General features: G+C 41.3%; 1 protein-coding gene across 1 annotated transcript in view; it reads left to right on the top strand.

Moving 5' to 3' along the window:
* Window positions 1-22,006, top strand: part of ralgapa2 (Ral GTPase activating protein catalytic subunit alpha 2) — a 90,874-nt gene that overhangs the window by 14,546 nt on the left and 54,322 nt on the right. Inside the window, exons 2-14 of the mRNA XM_030783778.1 lie at window positions 3,090-3,200; window positions 4,748-4,797; window positions 13,761-13,818; window positions 15,533-15,576; window positions 15,962-16,142; window positions 17,552-17,667; window positions 18,009-18,147; window positions 18,881-19,080; window positions 19,425-19,658; window positions 20,217-20,390; window positions 20,547-20,681; window positions 21,347-21,495; window positions 21,637-21,748. Of these exons, the coding sequence (XP_030639638.1) occupies window positions 3,090-3,200; window positions 4,748-4,797; window positions 13,761-13,818; window positions 15,533-15,576; window positions 15,962-16,142; window positions 17,552-17,667; window positions 18,009-18,147; window positions 18,881-19,080; window positions 19,425-19,658; window positions 20,217-20,390; window positions 20,547-20,681; window positions 21,347-21,495; window positions 21,637-21,748 (1,703 nt within the window). The remainder of the gene's footprint in view (window positions 1-3,089; window positions 3,201-4,747; window positions 4,798-13,760; window positions 13,819-15,532; window positions 15,577-15,961; window positions 16,143-17,551; window positions 17,668-18,008; window positions 18,148-18,880; window positions 19,081-19,424; window positions 19,659-20,216; window positions 20,391-20,546; window positions 20,682-21,346; window positions 21,496-21,636; window positions 21,749-22,006) is intronic.

Below are 22,006 nucleotides of genomic sequence, written 5' to 3'. Positions count from 1 at the left end.
AGTAATTGAACCACTCAAAGGCCCTGTTACCTCTGTCTCAGGACAAACTTTTGCTGTCCACAAAATCCATAGCCCATCAGTCAGAGCAGTCCAAAGAGCTTTAAAAAGGCAGAATGTTGTGATATCTTCTCTTGGTGCCCTTCCTGGTAATCCTCCTCTCCATACATTTGTCTGTCATGGGCACATCTCCCTCCATCCGTGACACTCTGCAGATTGCGCTGACGGATAGAGGCGAGTGTTTCAGAGAACTGCTTGACAGGCTCTGATGGGTTTTGTGACATCTAGCCAAGCAGAGAGCAGATCCAGACCTCTCTGGGTTGATTGTATGACTGACACACACACACACACACACATACACACACACACACACGTGCACCAGAGTCTTATGTCCCAGTTTCAGTTGAAAGTTGAAGGCTGTATTGATTTAAGTGACAGGCATGTACTTATACTGATTGGGAGTGAGGGGGGGTTTCTGAACTTCTGTCCTCTCACACACAGTTCCTTATGTGACATCTGTTAAAAAAAATCATCTGTACTCAGCTACACTACAGGAACAAGGGAGGATATGGCAAAGAAGCCCTTGGTATTTGACCAGGATGAATCCCCTTTTTAAAACACAAACACTCTCTCTCTCTTTCTCTCTCTCTCCCCCTCTCTCAATCTCTCCCTCTCTCTCTCTCTCTCTCTCTCTCTCTCACACACACACACACACACAGGCAAAATCCATGTTCCCTACTTCCTTTAGGACGTGTGTGTGGCGACTCTCTTTTTTCTGTTGAATCAACATGTTTTCAAAGTGACAGGAAGACAGTTCACACAGTGAACAGCTCTGAAAACCACAGCACACGACACTCTCCTCCGAGGACCCTCATGTAACTGTTGCATGTTTGTGTACGCTCAGGCTAGAATAACACTCTGTTATTTAAGATTATGAGTAATTATTAAGTGCTGACCACATTCATCATCGTCATTATCATCATTTTAGTTTAAGCGTCTTAATTTAAGTGGACTTACTACTTTTAACTGGAATTGTCATATAGAGAAGATTTTCAGACAGCTCCTTACTATCCCTTACTACTCCTGCTATTGAAGCTTACCATTACTAAACAGTACTTAGTTTACTCTCTGCATCATTTAGCAGCCCACCTCCTCCCAGAGCGCTCCTCTCAAGAATTCCTCCTCTCTGTGTAGAAAGCCTTGAACTGCTCCTTCAGCTAATGTGTAATTTCCATAGGGATTCAGAGCCAAACCCAGCTGAGCTTAAGCTGCCTGTAAGCAGAGTTCAGCCAAACATATCAGTGCATAACTGTACACTGTGACCCATACCACCTCTGCAACATATAGCCTAGTACTATCCATCTCTATCACTATAACTGAGTCAAATCAACCACTGCAACCGTTTCAACACTCAACCAATTAGCGGTTAAACATTAGTGCCGTTATCACAGCCTAATAGAGAGAGAGGGATCCTCTTATAGTACAAAGGGCTGTTAAGAATGAAAAACAGTATAGAAAAACACAATGAAGAGGTTTCAACAGTGAATTAGGAATGTTTCTGAAAAATAAGATCCCTTCTCAAACTAGAAATGGCTTTATAACAGCGCATAATTTTTCTCTGTCCTATCATCTGTATTCTCCTTTGTGCAGATACAGTTTCCTAATAATTTTTGTTGTGGTTGTTGTTGTTTTGTGATAGCATCGGTGGTGATAAACTATAGCCTCACATTTGCAGCCTGTTCAAAGGAGGTAAAAAAAAAAAAAAAAACCCTACAAGCGACAGTACAGATTTGAATTCTGTCAGACTTTATTATTGCCCCAGGCCCTGTATGTGACCTCTGACATACAAGCTCTGACAGTTTGTTGCTATGGATAAGAGGCTGGACGAAATCAATAGAGTGCTTGACTGTTAGATGTTTATGTAGAGTATAACTCAGTAAAGTGTATTAGGTCTTGCCCCTGAGTGTTGGAATAGTTTCCTCTGATGCTTTATATGCCATCCATTTAATCTGCTGCACACATGTGATGTACCTCAATTTTCAAAAGAGGAAATACCCTGCAAGTGGTTTGGTTTGGAAATTCCACCCTGTCTGGTCCTCTGTCATGAATTTGTGGAGAGCTATCCTTCCAAATGACTTAATTAACACTGTGAAGTGTGTTTTAGTAATATAGAACGAATAGCTCCCTCTTCATTTTGGTTACCACCATTACCCTAGTGCATAGAGCGCATAGATATAAGTCACTTTTTTTTCTTCTTCTTTTGTTCCTGTATTATTAAGACTGCGTCCGTATACCCTGGTTCATTTTTGGTTCTTTTTTTCTGGTCACACTGCCTGCCTGTAGCAGAATAGCCTCAGTCATTTCCTCTCCCACATTGCCCAACATTTCCAGTGTGCACAGAGAAAACAGTGATGTAGTGGTGTGCTGATTCCAGGACATTAGGCCTAATAACTATTTATGTTGTTGTTTTTTTTTTCCCTTTGTGTCAGTTTTTGTTTGATTATTTGTCTAATCTGTTAATTAAAAGAAGAAGGAAAAGAAAGAAAGCCATAATCACACGATAACGTGTGTCTGCTCTCCTCATTTCCTCATTTCCATATTTTTGCATCCAAAAAAAAAAAAAAAACCATGACAGAGGTGCAGACTACAGCACTGCAATGGGTGATGTAGGCAGATATGATAAAGAAACCATTAAACAAAATAATGTGATTGTCCTAAGATATGACCTCCGGTCTCTGGGCTGTGACCTGATATGAACCTTAGTATTCATGCCCCGTGCAGTGACAGATAATCCATTAAGTTCCCAGTGTAGTACATCACATGTGGAGTGGTACATTTTCAGTGAAATATCCCAAACTGAACATAAGGTTAGTCATAGAGAACAGCTCCTACTTTTCCTGCTGTGTGGGAGAGAGGTGCATGAGAAGAATTCAGATGTTAATTGTTCATTGAAGTGTTTATAAGGCCATTCAGACATTTTTGGTAACTTTTTTTTTTTTTTTAATTCTTGGTTAGCTGCACCTGATTATTTGTGTCTTGTGTGTTTAATGTGTGTAATGTTCTAATTGTTGTTTGGTCTGTTGCATTTCTAGACTTCACTGAGAAGAGTGAACTGAAGGCATTCTTCGAAAACAACTGTTCACAGATATATTTTATCTTCTATGAAAATTTCATTACACTGGAAAGTAACTTAAAGCAAAAAGGTAAGATTTTTGTATCTTAAGAAAGACCAGTAGCTCCCATTGTTTACTATTATTAGATCTGTTTCTTATTTTCTAATGTCGACCCAGCAATGTGTTTCTACCCAGTACCATCTGCCTCAGCATAAATCTTTAATTGTCTCACAAAACTAAAACAGCATATTCTCATTTTGGCCATTAGGACATCATCTCTTGGTCTCAGTCAAAAAACAAGAGCAGAACTTAGTGTTCAGTTTTGAATGTCCTTAGCCTGGCCATAGATTTGGTTGTGATGAGTCAGGTGGTTTACTCAGACCCAGCTCCCTTATGGCCTGGTTCTCAGGCTGAAGGACTGTTTATTTACTTAGAGTGCCAGCACTCCAGACAGGGACATTCTGACCAAACTCCAAAATAAATCAGAAAGCTTGAGCATGTGAAGCAAATCTGAAACCTGTGGGAATGAAGAAGGGAGCATTAATGCGGGCATCTGACACATACCGCTGGAATGGTTCTGTATGTGCTGGAACTGTCTTATAGCACACGCCTATAGCTTTTATAATACACTTATAGATGCTTTTTTCCCACTACTAATGGTAAGATAAAGTCTGTAGTGACTTAGGCATCAAAACACGCTGAGTGTGCAGCAGACCTCCAATAACCTGTTTGAAAATATAAGCCTTTAAGTTTCATATTTGGCATTTTAGGAGGGAACTTTTCAAAATCACAATAAATACAGAAACAGTGGCAGCTCGGTGTGTTAAACTCGACCATCAGCTCAGTATGTTAGTCCCTCTCTCTCTCTCTCTCTCTCTCTCTCTCTCTCATATATATACACACACACTCTCTCTCTCTCTCTCTCTCTCACTCTCACTCACACACACACACACACACACACACACACACACATATATACACACTCTCTCTCTCTTTAATGCATGTAAGCTGAGATGTGGTGAGTGTTTGAATTAGAGTGGTACTCAGTTTGTATAAGTTTAGTTGTGACACAACATAACACAGAGAGCATGTTCTCTAGTGGGCTTTCACCCGTGTCCTCCCTCGTGGGAGGTTAATGAGGCTTTCTGTTTATTTTGAAACGACTCGTGTCTCTGTGTGTTTTCACTGTCCTTTACGTAGAACTGAGGGCCAAGAAAAACACAAATCAACACTGGTAGACGGTCAGATGAAGGTGTTTAACCCCCATTGCTTCAAGTGAAGGCTGTACCAAATGCCCCAAATGCTGTGTTGTGGTTTCTGTTAGAGATATTGACCAGTGGTCGCTAGGAATTCCAATTTGCACATGGTTGACTTCTCTTCTTAACGTCAAACCTAAACCTTATAATGCTTCTGTCTTTCCCTGAAGAAAGATGTGTAGATTTTATTAAGAGCAAGGATGAACATTTTTATTTGAGTGTTCACTCTTGTCATGCTAACGACATGCGTTTTTCTGTTTAGCTGCCAGTATACCTGAGCACCCAAAACTGCAGAATGTGTGTGTGTATGTGTGTGTTTGTGTATACTTGTGTTTACTTGTGTGTACTTGAGTTCCTCTTTCTGTTTCTCCATTTCATCAGGGAACAAATCCCACCGGGAGGAGCTGGACTCCATCCTCTTTATTTTTGAGGTAGGTTCCCCTTTCATACACTTTCATATAATGTCATTGTTATTTGCTCTCAAAAACTATCAAGCTGTTGTTTTGTTTGGTTTATTTCGCTGTGGTTATGGTCAAACAGAGTCTTGCTGCTTTTGCTTCTCTCAAGGTCAATTAGTGGTCAAGGTAACCATCTTGCTTAAACAGTGTAGGACTTAAGATGTCATTATGAATGTGCTTATAATGGGTTTTAGGTTTTAGGCCATGGGCAAGACATTACGGCTCACTTTTAGGTTCATTAACAAGTATCACCCACTCTACTGGTCTGCTGCTGAGCGCACTTGGCAAGATCCAACCCACAGCTTGACTAGGTTTGTTAACAAACATTATTTAGTATAACCTTTGAGCACAGCCATCAGCTTTACCTTATGTGTATCCCACTGTTAAGCTTGGTATGTTGTCCAGTACACTACAGGCTGTAATAATGTCAGTGTATTGGTCATTGTTGTGCAGATACTGGGTGATGGCAGGTTTCTCCTCCAGAGTTGCCGTTCGTTCTCTGTGTTTTTCCTAGCAGCTTGTCAAAGGCGTCTCCAGTTTCCAACACAAACAGCTTGTTCTCTGGTTTCATTTGTTCAGTGCAGGTGAGGGTAGTGAAGGAGGTCTGTGTGTTTGTATGTTTCTGGTTAAGTGGACTTTGGGCGTGAGAGGATTGTGTTTTGTCAGCAGAAGGGCATGTCTGAAAGAAGCGATCAAACCCTTTTTTCCACATAAACAGTTGCCCTGTCAGGTTTAGTTTAATATCGCTTGAGGAATCAACGCACCACTTGATTCCACAGTCCCTCTCTGGCCAATCCCCATCTGAAACGTTCAAATTAACGCCTATTCTCATTCACAATAAGTCTCCAGTTTGAATACCCAACTTTATCCTCACATTTCTTTTTATTTATTTATTGATTTTTTTTTTTGGAGTAAAACCTCTAAACCTGTACATACAGGTCATGACTGGCTGCCTCAGAACACTGACCACTGTGGCCTTCAGTCTTTACCAACATTATCGATGAGTTTACCCAGGATTCCCATACTCCACCCGTTACCAATCCTTTGGACCACACAGCTGTCCCTCCAAGCCCCTAAATACTGCTCTGATTCTTTGGCCTACCTGTATGAAGGTGCTGTGTTTAAAGCTGGCACGCCTGTTTCATTTCAGTGTGTAGTCTTTTGAAAACAAGTAAACTGAGTCTGAGTGGTTTGTTTAAAACTGACACAAGCTCCTTTGATCCCGTCCTACTGTATGGAGTGACTGCTCTTTTAGCTCAGAGATTATGTCATGTCTATCTACGCCATCTAACATGAATGAGGAGATTAAATATGGTTCCATTTAGAATGAATCTGTAACATAATATGCTTTTTAACACTTATTTCAGAATTGTTTTTTGTAATTTTTGTATTATTTCTCAATTGTTCTTTTGTTTGTTTTGTTTTTGCTAGTCTGAGTATTGTCAACAGTTTGGATTTGTTGAAGGCTAAATGGTTCTGCTGCTTAAAGTTTTTGACAGATGACATGCTCGTTTTGACCTCTGCGTCTGTTTTAGTCAGTGTGTCTGTCAGAATTCAGCAGAGCCCAGGAGAAACAGAGAGCACATTAGAGAGAGATAGAGAGAGAGAGCACATTATATATATATATATAGAGAGAGAGATTACGTTACATGCAGAGAGCGAGAGATTTCTGGAGAAAGGTCATTAGTGGAGCCATGCTGAGCAGTGGGCTTTTATGCAGCATAACAGTCAGGGAATCTCCCATTCCCCCTTTTCTCTCTTCCACATCATTTCTCAGACGACCACAGACCATGCTTAGTTTTAGAAACAGCAAGATGCTGTTAAGTATCGGGTTCCTGGTATCTGCTCATAACTGTGAAGCTCTGATGTAGCCCTGTCTGAGTGGAAGCACAGAGAGGCCGTAGGAATTTGTCTGGCTTTACTAAACTGCATTGTTGTGTTTGTGTGTTGATGTTGGTGTAGGGGATTACCTGAAATGTGTGTAGGTGGTATATGAGGTTGTTTTTATGGGTCGACTGCTCTGGGATCAGACCTTAGGCTGCTGTTTCAGTAATGAAGAGATGAAATGAGAGGGGCTTTTATCCCTCCTCCCCTCCCCCTCTACCTCTTTCTCTCTCTCCCTTTGTGTCTGGCACAATATAGGCCAGACACCCACTGTTGTAGATGGTGTTTTTGATATTGCTTATGTGCGTGTGTGTGTGTATGTGTGCGCGCGTGCGAGTGCACTTGTTATGATACAGCCCACGGGCATCATTCAGTATCTTCTGTGTGTTATTAATACCATGTTATGGTGACCCTTTGTCTTCAACCATCTTCAGCCAATAATGTCTCAGGTTAATTCCTTATGGGGTTGAACCAGTTAGTACATCCAACTGCAGCTCAGACAACCCTCTCATTCACACAGCTGTCTCTGCTGTGGTCCCCCTGGGTCACATCTTCTTGTGAAATCAGTCCCTCCAGATAAAGATTTAACATGATTTTTTTAGTGACCACATTCTCTTCACCCATCGTTGACTGCCATCGTACTTCGTTACATTTTTTCATGGCTGAGTCTTCAACATTTTTCAGACTTTTTCAGTTATTGCTGTGGATAGATATCAACCACATGAGTGCTTTGGCATTTGGGGGCAGTTTAACTCCCCTGGTGGTATCATTGTTAGTCTTAACTTTACTCTGAATAGCCCTTTTACTGCTGTTAATTTAGGAATTTTATTTGTCCAAAACACACAGTGCGTTATACAGTGGTCAAGCAGACAGCAAGAGCTCATAAAATGATTGAATTGATGGCATGGCCTGTGTGTGTATGTGTGTGGAGACTAAACAGCTCCCTTAATACAGCCTCTGAAGCTTTTTGATGGTTATTAGCATTAGCTTTCAGCTCTCATGCCCAGATGGGCATATAATGGCTGCTTTCTTCTCCCACCCAAGCTCTCTGTTACCTCCTCAGTGCCCTGTGTGAGTAGACCAGAGCACCCGGTCATTCTCTCTCACAGGTGCCATATACCCACAGACAAAGAGTCCCTGATGGCACAAGGGAGACAGTCTGTCCACTGAGACATTTGCATGGGCACTCCATCGCTGTTCTCCTCCCGGCAGCACTTACACTAACAACAGTGTCTTAAAAGACTCATTTGAAGTCACTGTCTGTAAACTGTCCTTTTTTTGTCACGGTAAACGCGGTTGACACTGCAAATGAGTGCCGTGGCAATGTCAACTAAAAGCAGGCAAAAATCACATGGAGAGAAATGGGAGATTATTGCTGATGTTGACGTTCTGTTTGTCACAGGATGTCTCAGATCAGCAGGTTTAATCATTTTTAGTGAGAGCCAGATTCAGCCCCCTCTTGGTTCCTTTGTAAATTAGCCTTTATTAGCCTTAAGTTCAAGTTTATTTGTATAGCGCTTTTTACAATCAAAGTTGTCTCAAAGCAGTTTTACAGCAATCAGTGCCTAAACCCCCAGTGAACATTAGCATTTGTCCACAGATTCAAAGATGGACCATTGTAAGTATCATGGCTAAAAGCAATTTTTGAATCTGAGAAAATGATGTTTGCACTGCCACAGTCTCAGCTGGTCCACAACATTTCAGACTGGACATTAGCATGGCTTAACTCTGTTTCAGACTGGACATTAGCATGGCTTAGCTTAACTCAGTCTACTTCTGCTTCTTCATCGTTGACTTTGTGGGACAAGCTGACCTTTGACCCTCAGAGCAACATTTCCATGAATCAGCAGAGATTTCTTAGTAATGACACGTGATGAGACCTTTCAGGAAACCACATTCTTACGAGACCTTTGACCTCAGTCATGACAGACTGAACCTGAGAGGTCACTGCTAACGTCTCTGAATGTCCAGTCTGTGTTTAAACTTTTCCTTCTCAGCTCTCAACGCATGATAAGGTGCTGGTTGCCAAGTGTGCCAAGTGTGTCTGTGCATGTGGCCTTGACTAGACTGGGGATTAAATACAGAACACCTTTGGATTCAGAGTCCTTTATGCTTCTTAAATGAGACCACAGTGATACATGGCCTCCTGACGGTGTTTATCCCCATATCAAAATCATAAGGCTTTAGCTGTTTACTGACCACATATCTTTGGGATATCTTATCCTGAATAGGTTATTTGATTTTTTTGTATGGTTTTGATGAAAACTACTGATTTTCTTGTGGATGGTCGCACAGCATTCTCTGAAAACCAGATGTTAAGCTCATAATTATACCCACTGGTGAGGACAGGGTAGGGGGATCAGTGGTGGAAATATGTCGCATTAAATAGCATGTTATATGAAAATATGAAAACATGATGTACTCATAGACCATTTATAAGCTCTCTTCATGTTGAGGTTCTGAGGGAAAACTGATTGGCTCTAAGTATGGTTGGTGCTCATGTATAAAGCTGATTGGTTGTAACTGATGCCTGTTAAAGCCTGTTTCCGGTTAGAGCCTGTAGAAAAGCTGCGACAGTGGCGCAGGTAGGACATGAGTAAAAGTGTGTGTCATATAACTGGCTGTCAAGGAACTGCTTGTGTGTGTATATACGTTTGTGTGTGTGTGTGTGTGTGTGTTTGTTTGTTTGTCTGTTGGAACAAATGATGTAGCCCCTTTCGCTGGAACAGCCCATTAGCCTGTGACACCCACAGGGGAGTTTAGACTGAGATGTGGGTGCCTGAATAGATTGTGTGCACTTGGGCTTTCAGATAGCATTATCGTGAGTCCACTGTTGTTTTATCAGTAACAAGCACCCCTTCACTAGATCAATAATATTGAGCTTAAATGCCAGATGCCAACGAAAAATAGTTCAAGTAAAATTCAGAGTCTTTTTTAGTGATAGTATTGTGCTTTGTCAGTGAAATATATTTATGCCATTATTGTTATGACCTGGTGTCTAGGTTTTAAGATAAAGTCTGTTTTTTTTTTGTTTTTGTTTTTAATGAAAATGTATTCTGAAGCTGAGTGTTTATTGTGAGATTAAACTGTGCTTTCCCCTCTCATAACCCATGCCAGACCTGTGTTTCCCCTCTCATAACCCTGCCAGTTCCCAACCTTGATTTAGCACACTGCAGTCACATGCACACAGTTCGCACTGATATTTTTATTTGTTATGCTGACAGGCACACTTTGTCATTCTCGACCACAGTTAAGATTAGAATTCACGTATAAAATACAACAAAATGAAATTTGAGATATGCATATCTGATACAGATATACATTTTTGTTCTGTGTTCCCTCAAGGTGAGCAGTCATTATTTTGATGAAGTCTGATTCCATGGTATGATTTGTGTATATAGGGCCTCAACTCCTTGCCAACCAGAGTTTTTTATTTAACAAGACAGTTTGATAAAATATTGATATTGACAAAATATATCGATATTGATGAGATATTGTTGGTATCTTATTTTTGTCCTTTCGTGTTATACCTTTTTTTTTTAATCATAAATTGTGTTCTCTGTGTTTGTGTGTGTGAGGTTTTGCCAGGAGGACTGATGTTAGACAAACATGCTGAAGAGAAAAACAGTGAATTCATTTATATATTGTGGTGCTGCCCCCTTCTGGGTGGAATAGGAAACACACCGCTTGTTTTAACTCCCCAAGTTTGGCAGCTTCTCTTAAGCACGGACTGAATAGAACTGGTTCATCTGAAATCCTTTTAGACAAGATGCTCTCTGGCTTTGAAAATGGTGGACTAAATGTCTCAGTCATTTGAATGAATTGTCCTTGTCCCCCCCCCACCACCACCACCAGCTGAACATTTTGTCATAACATGCAAATATGGCAGGTTTTGATTGTGTTTACGATAAATATCTTAGACCTGTTAGTCATGTTTTGTGACTAAGTCCTCTGTTTAATGTGTGTGGCCTCACAGGCTCTTACAGATGGTAAACTCAGTCCCGGGTTCTATATTTAGATGAAGGCTGAAGCCTGTAAATTTGTTTGCCATGTAAATGAGTAATCTAGTTTGGTTAACATACAGCCTGTCCTTAGTGCATTTGAGCAACATCATACAGGTACAAGTATTTTTTCCCTTTTTTTACATTACGCGTATGCACACACACACACACACACACACACACACACACACACACACACAAAGACAGACAGACAGACACACACACACAGTAAAGCTTCAGAATACACATGTACAATGTTACATACGAAAAGCACACAATTCTCTATATACCCAAAACCACACATGCCCAAGCCTGGTCTTCTTACATGCAGACACATCACACACACATCAGACACACATAACACACACATCATGCACACATACAATACACAATACACAGCACACAAATAGGCTTAGAATGATCTCAGTGCATGTAGTCTATGTCAGTTATGTAATTTCATGGTTTGCTGTGAATAATTTTTGAGGATCTTGAAAATCTTTTTACCATTATCACCACATACAGTGAGGAATATAGTCTCCCCTCACTGCAAAGAAAAACAACTCAGTAAACCTGTATATTGCTGTCTGCCCTCAGTAATATGGAACACACACACACACACACGCACACACGCACACACACACACACACACACACACAGGCTTTAAAGCAGTCATAACTTGTTTGTTTAGAAATATATGTATATCATTGAACATATCTCAATTGAGGAGCGAAGTCATATGCCCATCATAATGGTGTTGTTAAATTTGTGTGGACTCTTTCCTTAGAATTTGACTGACTCAATACACACTCAAAAGATTATAGCTTGAGAACTATACTAATGTAATCTGTAATGAGCTCAGAGCTGCTCCAAACATCGTATTCAAACATGCTGGTTTCGTAGCATAGGCTGCACGCTGACCATGAACTTTGAGCCGTTTGTCTGCTTGTACTGTTATGTCATATGATTACCAGCCTGTAAAATGTGTCTGGAGTTGTGAAATAAGGATCTGTTTTGCTGAAAAGGCATTTTTCTAGTCTCCTTGTTTGCCCTAAAATTTATAATGTGGAACGGAGTGAGAGCTTGTGGTTTCGCTCACTTTGTACTTAAAAGTTCAAAAGTGTAGGTTGTTTTGTATATAAAATTTTTGAAAAGTCAACGTCGTCACCAAGTTGGAGGAAAAAATGGAGGTTTTTCACACATGAATGGCACACCAGTGGGCATTTCTGCATGTTTACAAAGTGCTTGTTGCCCGATAGATATGTTCATTCATTTAGCCAAGACTCTCATCCAGATCAATTTAGAATGATTTTCTATGTCAGAGGTTGCACATCTTTGGAGTAATTTTGGGATTAAATAACTAACAGAAATCCATCATGGTCAGGAATTGAACACACAGCTTTTTGGTGACCAGGCTATTTCAATTACCATTAAGCCCCCTTCACAGTGAAGTTAGCATGTATTTAAGTCTTTTCCAACCACTGACATAATTCCCATCAGTGGAGTGGGTAGAGGGGAAGAGGGCTTGGGAGACTGAGGGAGTTGTTTTTGGGGAGGTATGTATAAATCCCCTAGTGTGGGCTGGCTTTAGCTCCAGCATATTCTCAGTCATGCGTGGCGTGTTTTAGCTGCGTTGGGAACGGATCATGTAAATGCAGGTGGAGCTGAGACAGACGGCAGTAATGCTCTATTTCTATGTGTGCAGAGCAGCAGCAGATTAGAGAGAAACAATGTTAACGTTCGCTCGTATGGACCATCACTGGCTCCACAGCTCCGGCTCAAATCCACAAATCCTCCCTACCTGCTATTCCACCACCGCGGGGGGCCAGTTTCCTACCTGTGTTCACAGAGTCCCGTAGCATTACTGAAACTACTGCTTATAGTCACAGACCCCCTGTGTGAGGGCTTATACAACACCCCCACTGTTTATCACATCACAGTAATGTGTCTGCTTCTTCAAACCAGTGACAGTGTGTAATCCTGTACTGTTCTCCACACACACACACACACAGTGAGTTTGTCAGTGAGTATGGGGCATTGGGGCTCCTACACATGCACCATCACACACAAGATCAGTGTTGGTGAAATGACAGGGCGTGATGTCTTTTTTCAGGCATGTTGAGTGACTCCTGCCTGTCACACCTACAGTCCCAGCTTAGACGTAGATAGATAGACGTGAAAGAAACATAGGGAAGAGAGAGAGGGAGAGAGAGAGAGAGAGAGAGGATTATTTGAGTGATTGCCTGTTCCAGTCTATGTGTGTATATATGTGTTGTGTTTGTGCTGACAGTTCTGGTCCCATGCGTCCATCTTCATGCGTGTTATAGACGTGTGATAAGTTCATGATACGCTGAACCATATCATATGCTGTCATTACCCATGATGCCTCTCGGGTAATGCCAATGCCTTGGCTGTTTGCCTAGCTTTCTCAGGCTGTTTTTGCACTAGCGCACTGGGACACAGTATGCGTGTGTTAGATTGTCAGACTGGGGTCATGTGCTGAGGTCATAGTGATGATTGACTCATCAAGGCTGTGGTGGAGAAATGATGACACACTGCTTACATCACACTGTGGTCTCTCTGTGGTCTTTTCCTATACACATACGCACATACTCATTCATAGTATGAGGTCTGAACATAGTCACACTTTAAATTTGTGTATTTAGCTGCTCCCTGAGAACACTGCTTCTACATTACAGTCATTTAAGAGTCAGTATTTTGATCTTTTGACCTTCTTCACCACAGCATATATGTGTGCTTTTATTATAACATCACTCGTTCTCCTCAAGTCACTATAAATCGTTTTCTGACATAGTCCTATAAATCATAAAATGTCTTTGAGTGTTCCTTAATTGGGAAGGTTAAAGAACTGGCAGCCTATGCCATGGAGCTCATTTTAAATAGTGTTTACATTTTTAAACTTCTGACTGTTGACTTTTCTGTGAAATGTTCAGTGAAACAGAGAACTACCAGTTACTCCTGCAACCAGCAGTCACAATAGCATGATCATGCTCCGTGATCGTGAGTATTTTTCTTTCTTCTGTTGTTTTCCAGAAAGTTCTTCAGCTGCTTCCAGAAAAAATTAACAGTCGTTGGCAGTTCCATAGTATAGGTAAGTGCCAATGTTGGTCCTCAGATATGAGACATCTTTAGTGGAGTCCTGAAACAGGGCTTTGGAGGTTACAAAAAGATTCTTGGTTAGCTTAATCATGCACACATTCTAGCATGCTTTCTTGGTAACTCTTTACCTAAAGCTTCAAGTTTTAACGCATTATTTGTATTTGATGAAAATCAATAATTCTTAAACTTTATGAACAGCTGATAATAAAATGGTAGATCATCCACTTTTTTGTCCAACTGATGCAAAAATTCTTGAAAACTGCACAACATTGATGACATTTAATAATAAGCTATCGAGGGAGCCGCTATCTATTTTTAGTCAGTCATGTAATTCTCGCATCATAATACAATTTACATCCCTGTTGTTTTAAAAGTGCCTCTAAATTATATTTGCATTTATTTTTTCTGGCCTTTCAAGCCTTAAATTCTTCAGGTCTGCAATTTCAATTTGTCCAGTAGCTACCTCCTGCAGAAATAACAGGGCCAAAATTCTGTGTGGACCAGCACACTGGTGTCCTGACCAAACTGGCCTTTGCGCTTTCACCCAGGAACCTCTCTTCAAAATGTGCCCTGAGTTGATTTTCTTAAAATTGCATTTCCCTGGGACATTGGTTCTTGATTCTTGGCTTATGTCCTGTTTGAAAAATTGCTGCATTTATTTCAATTATTCTTTGAGAGTCCGGTAGTGTTTCTAAGTAGTCCAACTGAGCACGTATACAGTGGCTCTTTGTGTAAATTGTTCCCTGTTGATTTAAGCCTCTTTCTTCATCTTCCACACACACACCCATCAGTTGTGGAGTCACAGGGTAATCAGTATAACCTGGCTTAAACGGTTGACGTGTGAGAAAAAATAATTAAACTTGGAAAGAGAGAGCTGGTTGAAATGAAAAAATGCAAATGAGCACTCTCATTTGAAATGCAAATTACTAATTGAATTATTCGTCGCTTGGTTTCGCTCTGCCCCATTGAAGGACCCTTGGAGGAAGTGATAACCTCAATTAGAATCCTGCATTCTCTGGGCACGTTTTTGCCCAAACGCTGAGGCGTAGACTGGCGTCACCACTCACCCTTGGGTTTATTTTCACGGATACCACCACTGATCCTTTTCCTGATGCTCGGTTGCTACACAAAATCACATTGTTAGATCTGTCATTCACACTTTAATCCTCAGGTGGATTGATTTGTTTTGCTTTAAAAGTACCCTACATCAAAATAAAGATGCCGCATTGTTCAGAATCACGTTTCACAGCTGCCTGCTGCTGTGTTGGTACTGTGTTAGGCGTCTGATCAGGGGCTCAGTGGTAAAACTGAGCTGATGTGGAGGCACAGAGTTGCAGATATTATCATTTACTGTAGTTTGTAGCTGTTTCTATCACATGACACACACACACACACACACATGCGCGCGCGCATATACACACACAGACCTTGTTATAATTTCTTCTTATTTATAATTAAATTCTTATAATAAGTACCAACATGGAATTTGAATTATAGTGACAGTCTAATTAAGGTCAGACATTAATGCAGCAGAACCACACACACACACACATCATACATTATGCATCCATACATACACACATACACCTGATTTCCACTAGACTGATTAAGTCTATCAGTTTTCATTAGCTCATTTTTACTTGGTAAATGTCTGTTAGCATAGTGTCATTCACTTATGAGGGATTTGTTTTTGTTTTTGTTTTCAGGATCCATTCTCAAAAAGCTTTTGCACACTGGAAACTCATTTAAGGTAAGGTGGAACATTCACGATTGTATGAGGGGTCTGTCATATGTAACAGAGACACTGTACTACAGTAATTACATATAAAACAACAGCCAGCATGTACAATACAGCAGTTATTACATAGAATATTATGGATATTACACAGAGCACAACAGCTGATACACACGACGCTGTGGCTATTACACATATCAATTACTGCACATAATGCAGCAGACAGTACACTTAATACAGCACTCATTGCAAAATATGCTAAATAACAGGTGCACATCCTAAGGCAATCATGGTAGTTTTGCAGAGATCCAAATGCTTAATAGATTAAATGCACAATAACTTTCACGCTATTACTATAACATTTGTTTGTGTCCGTGTGTGTGTGTGTGTGTGTGTGTAGATCCGCTGTGAGGGGATTCGTCTGTTCCTGCTGTGGCTGCAGGCTCTGCAGAATAACTGTGATGAAGAGCAGCTTCTAATCTTCGCCTGTCTAGTGCCAGGATTCCCTGCCGTGCCCTCGTCACGAGGACCCTGCACACTGGACACCATCATCTACAACCCATTCTCACACACACACGATGGTGGGCAGAACGCAGGCCTCACACACACACACACACACACACACACAGAAAACACACACGCATCGACGTACACAGCTCATTCTCATACAAACCAGACATACACACCCTTTCACACAGTGGGGGGGTGTTTTGTCCTGACCTACAGTGTGTGATAATTGAGTTGGGGTGGATTTGTGAGTGCTGTGGACTGATAGCAAAGACCATTCATGTGAGACTAAATCCCTTACACACTTAGATACAGACCAGAAAGAAACGAACACACACACACGCACACACATGCACACACACACGCACGCACGCACACACACACACACATACACACACACACACACATACACTCACACGCAGTTATAAACAACACAACTCAAACCCTTTCCCTAAAGATTTTCATTTGCTCACGGAGACGATAACCTCATTTCTGCCATGGAGAAAGACATACCATGCTCTCTCAGGCTTAGGAGGCATGCCTGTTTCCCCCCGGGCAGTCCGTAGAAGCTTAAGGAAGCAGAGAAAATGTGAAATAGCCGTGTAACCTGTCGACACATATTTGTTTTCATAAATCTTCGTTCCAGTCTAAGAACAGTATTTTGTATGCTTAAATCTACATCTTGACTTGTTCATACTCATGGACCTACAGTTCATTTTATGAGCTTTTTTTTTTTTTTTTTTCATCCTCAGAAATGAAGGTTTTTATGCCGTCTAATAATAGCGCTGAGGTCCACTGTGATGAAACTCTATTAAGAGGTTATAATAATCCAGTTTCACCTTAGAGAATGGGTGACCGCTCATTAAAAGCCAGACAGTAGTGCAGTAATTTGCAGGAGTGGATTCCCCTGGCATTTCACATCAGAGCAGATTATCCTCACCACAGCTGAACATACAAACATTTACTCTCCCTCTGCCTCACAGTCTCTCTCAGTCACTCACACTCGCCTATCTTTCTCACTCTTTCACTCACTCTTCATTTCTCAGTCTCTCTCTCATTCTTTCACTTGGTTTTACATCCTTTCTTCTGCATTCTCTCTTACTCAGATGTTCTCATAGCCATCTAGATTGACTGCATGTGTCAGGTGTCATTTATTGTCAGTTATTAAAATCACTGGATGTAGTTGAGAGACAGATGTGTGTTTTAACAGATGTGAATATAAATATTAACATTGTATGTTTCGTCTTGATCTGTTGTTTTCTGTTACTTCTAAAATCATTTGGTAATATATAGTGGTAATGAAAGATCGTTTTACCATGACAAAGAATAACAAGTAATAAATTCCCTCCCAGCCCTTGCTCAGGGGTTGCAAGGTTATTTATTTATTTTTCAAAGAGAGCATATAGCCAATGGTTACTGGGAATGACATTGTTACGTGAACTGCTGCCTATTTATGCTGTGTTATCTCTTTATATCCATGTAGCCAAGATAGTGCCAGAGGAGATTACCCCACTGGTGCCCGCTGTACCCGGGGAAAAGGTGGCAGATGACCAGACATGTTACATCCTCCAGACTCTACTGAAGTTTATGGTGGTCCAGGTAACAAGGCAAAAATATACAAGCTTTGTAATGTCTTGGCTTCCTGAATGAGATGCTGAATGAAGCATTATTTTACCCTCTCTATGAACATCAGAATCTGTTTCGCTTGTCTCCAAGCAGAAATGCTCTAATACTATGAAATACTCAACATAACGATATCATCAGAATTTCTAGCAGCATGCTCTGATGTAATCCTTGTAGTTTTCATATATAATTCTTGCAGTTTTCTCCCTCACCCAGTGACTAAAAAAAAAAAAAAAGACACATATTCATATAATGTGATGTACTGGTTGTCTCCTGTTGTCTCTTTGTGACTTGTAAACTGGTGTTTTTTGTTAAAGGCGGCAAGCTTAGAGTGGAGAAATAAAGACTCCCAGGACTCAGGCTTCAGGTTTCTGTTCTCCCTCTTCAAGAAGTACTACCTGCCACACATCTTCCCCTCCTTCACCAAGCTCACCAACCTCTACAAACCTCAGCTGGGTGAGCACTGTGTGTGTGTGTGTGTGTGTGTGTGCATGTGCATGCATGTGTGTATGTGTGTATTTTGTGTTATGTGATTGTGGTAAAACATTGTTTTTCATATCACTGTAATGGAACTTGACTAATTATTATTATTGTTGTTGTTATTATTATTATTATTATTATTATTATTGTTGTTGTTGTTGTTGTTGTTGTTTTGCTGTAGTAGACTGTTGTGCAGCAATTTAAGATAAGCAATTTATAATTAACCACAAGATCATTAAAATTAGGCTTGTCCAGTGTAGTAATGGCTTTGGACATGCTCACGTAGTCGGATATTTGTGGACATTTCAGTGTCTTTCTGTTATCCTATTCATGGCATTTTCACCTTTAAGCTCAGTGGCTCCTCCTGCTGCTTTTAGCAGTTAATTGCCAATTAACTCATGAGGCACCTCTTGAAAAAGCTCTTTATGAATTTGGCGGCATGTCCTTTGATATCCTCCCTCACTCTATGAAAGCAAAGCGAGGATTAAATTCCACAGATCTGCTAAAACATTCTCAGAGCTGGATAAATGTTTAAATATAGAGGAGCTGGGATGAGCAGTTCCAGCTGACAGAGCCATTTTTCTCTGTCTCCATCCCCATCTTTCTCTCTCTCTCCCTCTCTCTCTCTCTCCCTCTCTCTCTCTCTCTCTCCCCTTTTACTCTCACTCTCTCACTCTCTCACCTCCCTCACCTCTCCTCCCTCCCTCAGATCTGCCTCACCACAGGCCGAAGCCCTTGTATGTTCCAGTGACGCGGAACAGTGAGAGTACATATGTTACACGTGACCAGTACCTGGCTCCCCGTGTTGCCTTTATCACCTGGCTTGTCAACTTCTTCCTGGAGAAGAAGTACATTAGCTCCACCCATAGCACCAAGAATGGCACAGAAGTCCTCCCTAAAATCATCCAGGTAAACAACCTTGACTCTTCCCCCTTTTTTCACACTGAGTAGCATTGCTCCATTTCTGCCTCTTCATCACCAAAAGACTCCTTCATTTTACCACATTCTGGTAATAAGTGCCTTCCTGTCAGTATCACTGATTGAATAGGCTGGCTCTCTTGAGGAAGACTCAGAGTAGCTTTAAGAGACAGTAATTATTAACTCCAGTGTGTCACTCCATTCTTCATACGCCCCTCACAGCCAAAAAGGCATTATTACCTCTGAGTGTGGTTACTGTATGTTTACCCAACCTGCTGTCAGAGAGGAACTGTATGAAAGGAACTGTGTAACCTGTTGTTTGTTTTCACCATCAGACTGTGGCTGCAGGCAGCAGCAGTCAGGAGAAGAGTGGTGATGCAGAGGCCAGTGCTGGACCATCAGACCCAGAGAAGAGTCACTCAAACAGCAGCACGCTGTCAGACCGCCGGCCCAGTGACTCCAGCATGTGTAGCATAGAGGAGGAGCATCGCCCTGTTTATGACATGGTCTACTCCATTCTGCTCTCCACACGAGATAATGTCAACTTTGTCAATGAGGTCTTCCATCAGGTCAGGCGCAGACAAAAATACACTCACACATAACCTAATTGTGTGCCATTCAATATGTGTTGTGTTATCAGTACCGTGTATATCAGCTCTATTAATTTTTAACAACTGCATTAGGATTTTTATCAGAGGATTATAGATACAGTTCCTTCTGACAGTTGGTTACCTCACACAGAGGTACTGTGTGATAACCATTTAAAATTTCCAGCTACTCAGGGACAGAACAAACATTTTATATACTGTGCTGCCATCTAGAGGACAGACTCTATTCCTGTGGTTAGCAGTATGTGGTCACTGACAAGTGTAGCTCATGTTTGTTATCGCATCTTTATACTGTTGTCTTACCTGTCTTGGGAACTGTTATAATGCATGCACATTTTTTGAATGTTTGAATTTGCTCTTTCTCTGCCAACAACTGTTTTGTCTTATTGCTATTTTCAATTGTTCATTCTTTTTTGTTTGTTTGTTTGTTTTGGTTTGTGTGTGTTTTAATAGTGTCTGTTTTTGTAATTATATATGTCTGAATGTTTTTTTTTTTTGCTGTTGTGTGTACATCTGTAGGCCTTCCTGTTGCCCTCCTGTGAGGCCTCAGCAACCCGTAAAGTCATCAAGGTGTACAGGAAGTGGATCCTACAGGAGAGGCCTGAGTTTATGAATGAGCCTGACAAACTCATTGAGGAGGAGGAGGGAGAGGAAGAGCATATAGTCACACAAACTGACAGCACACAATCAGAGGTATTCCCTTTGAAACACAAACACACACACACACGTATGATAACAGATCAGGAGTATCGTGAAGAATAAAGCATCTCTGACTCAGCAAGTAGCCCATGACACTCTCTCTCTCTCTCCCACTCCCTCTCTCCCCCTCTCTATGTGTCTCTCTCTCAGACTGCGGAGGCTCATGGCCATAAGAGGTCATCCAGCTGGGGTCGAACATACTCCTTCAGCAGTGCAATCAACAGAGGTTGTCTGACTGAGGAGCAGAATCTTCAAATTAAGGCTGGACTGCAGCCTACCCTACAGGTACATACAAACACACACACACAAACGCACACACACACACATGCATACAGAAGCTTGTCCCAGTGGACCTCTGAGAACTTAAATCCTGACCACAGACTTTACTGGCTTCAGGTCCAGGTCTGAATGGGTTACTGGTCTGGTGGGTTGTCCCTGAAATACTGAGGAACTTGACTGTCAGGCATGCATTGCTTTTTGTGCATTTTAAAAGTTGCATACCCCGTTTAAACTCTTCAGTACCAATACTTTCAACACTCTGCTGTTTCTTAATAGCTCTGCCTGTAACTTCACATGATCATTATAGTGGTGTGTCTTCAGTCAGCAGCCCGTTCTTACAGTGCCATTTTCTTCACTCATGTTGGGCCTGAATTTTTGAGCTTATTTCAGGTGCAAGGTCATTGACTCCATTTTAGGTTGAGTATCAAGTTTTAGACTAATGAAGACCTCGGGTACAATCACACTCACTCTAATCCATGAAGACACACAGCAAACCTGTTTTCCATGGATGCTCTATTTTCTCTCATACCCATGAGATAGGCTGATATTTATAACTCAAATGTCTTTACAAATAAATCCTCCACAAGCAGCTGATTTTTGCACCCTTGCTAAATACTGAGATGATGCATCCCATAGAGGCTGAAAGATCTGTGTTTGTGTGTGTGTTTTAGGTGTTTCTGACTAACTCGGCGAGTGTGTTTCTGCTGGAGCCATGTCAGGATGTGCCCAAGCTGCTGCAAGATCAGGTGGATGTTTGTAGAGGAGTTCTCAGCATCTACAGACGCATGATTATGGAGCAAAACATGAACAGACAGACCTGGTTAGTCTCTCGCTCTCTCTCTCTCATACACACACATACACACACACACACACACACTTATAAACATAAACACATTAACTAGTACACCTTGACTGATGTGTTGACCCAAGGGACCACATTATGGGGCATGTATTTTTTTAGGGAGCAGATGCTGCAGGTGCTGCTGAGGATCACTGATGCTGTGATGAAGAGGTCGCAGGATGGTGATAGGAAGGACGCATTCGCTCACAGCCTGGCCAGCAGTCTCTTCAGGGTAAGTTATCAACACCTGTTTGTTTACTGGCAGGTGAAGAGAAATGTTTGTTGACTTTGCATGTCTTTTAAGATGGATGCACAAATCAGCACCCTCCCACATCCCTGCAGTGCTTTTACCTTGGCAGGGACTTAGGAGTTGACAGGGAACTGAGCGTGCCCAAATTGGGTCCAAGTGTGGCAACAGTGCTTTCACCAAACATGCAAATGATTTATTGACAACGTTAAGCCATGCACAGACCTGCTAATCCAAAATGTG

The sequence above is a fragment of the Chanos chanos genome, chromosome 1 (genome assembly GCF_902362185.1).
Source record: "Chanos chanos chromosome 1, fChaCha1.1, whole genome shotgun sequence".
NCBI classification, from domain to species: domain Eukaryota; kingdom Metazoa; phylum Chordata; class Actinopteri; order Gonorynchiformes; family Chanidae; genus Chanos; species Chanos chanos.
This window is presented reverse-complemented; position numbering and strand designations above follow the sequence as displayed.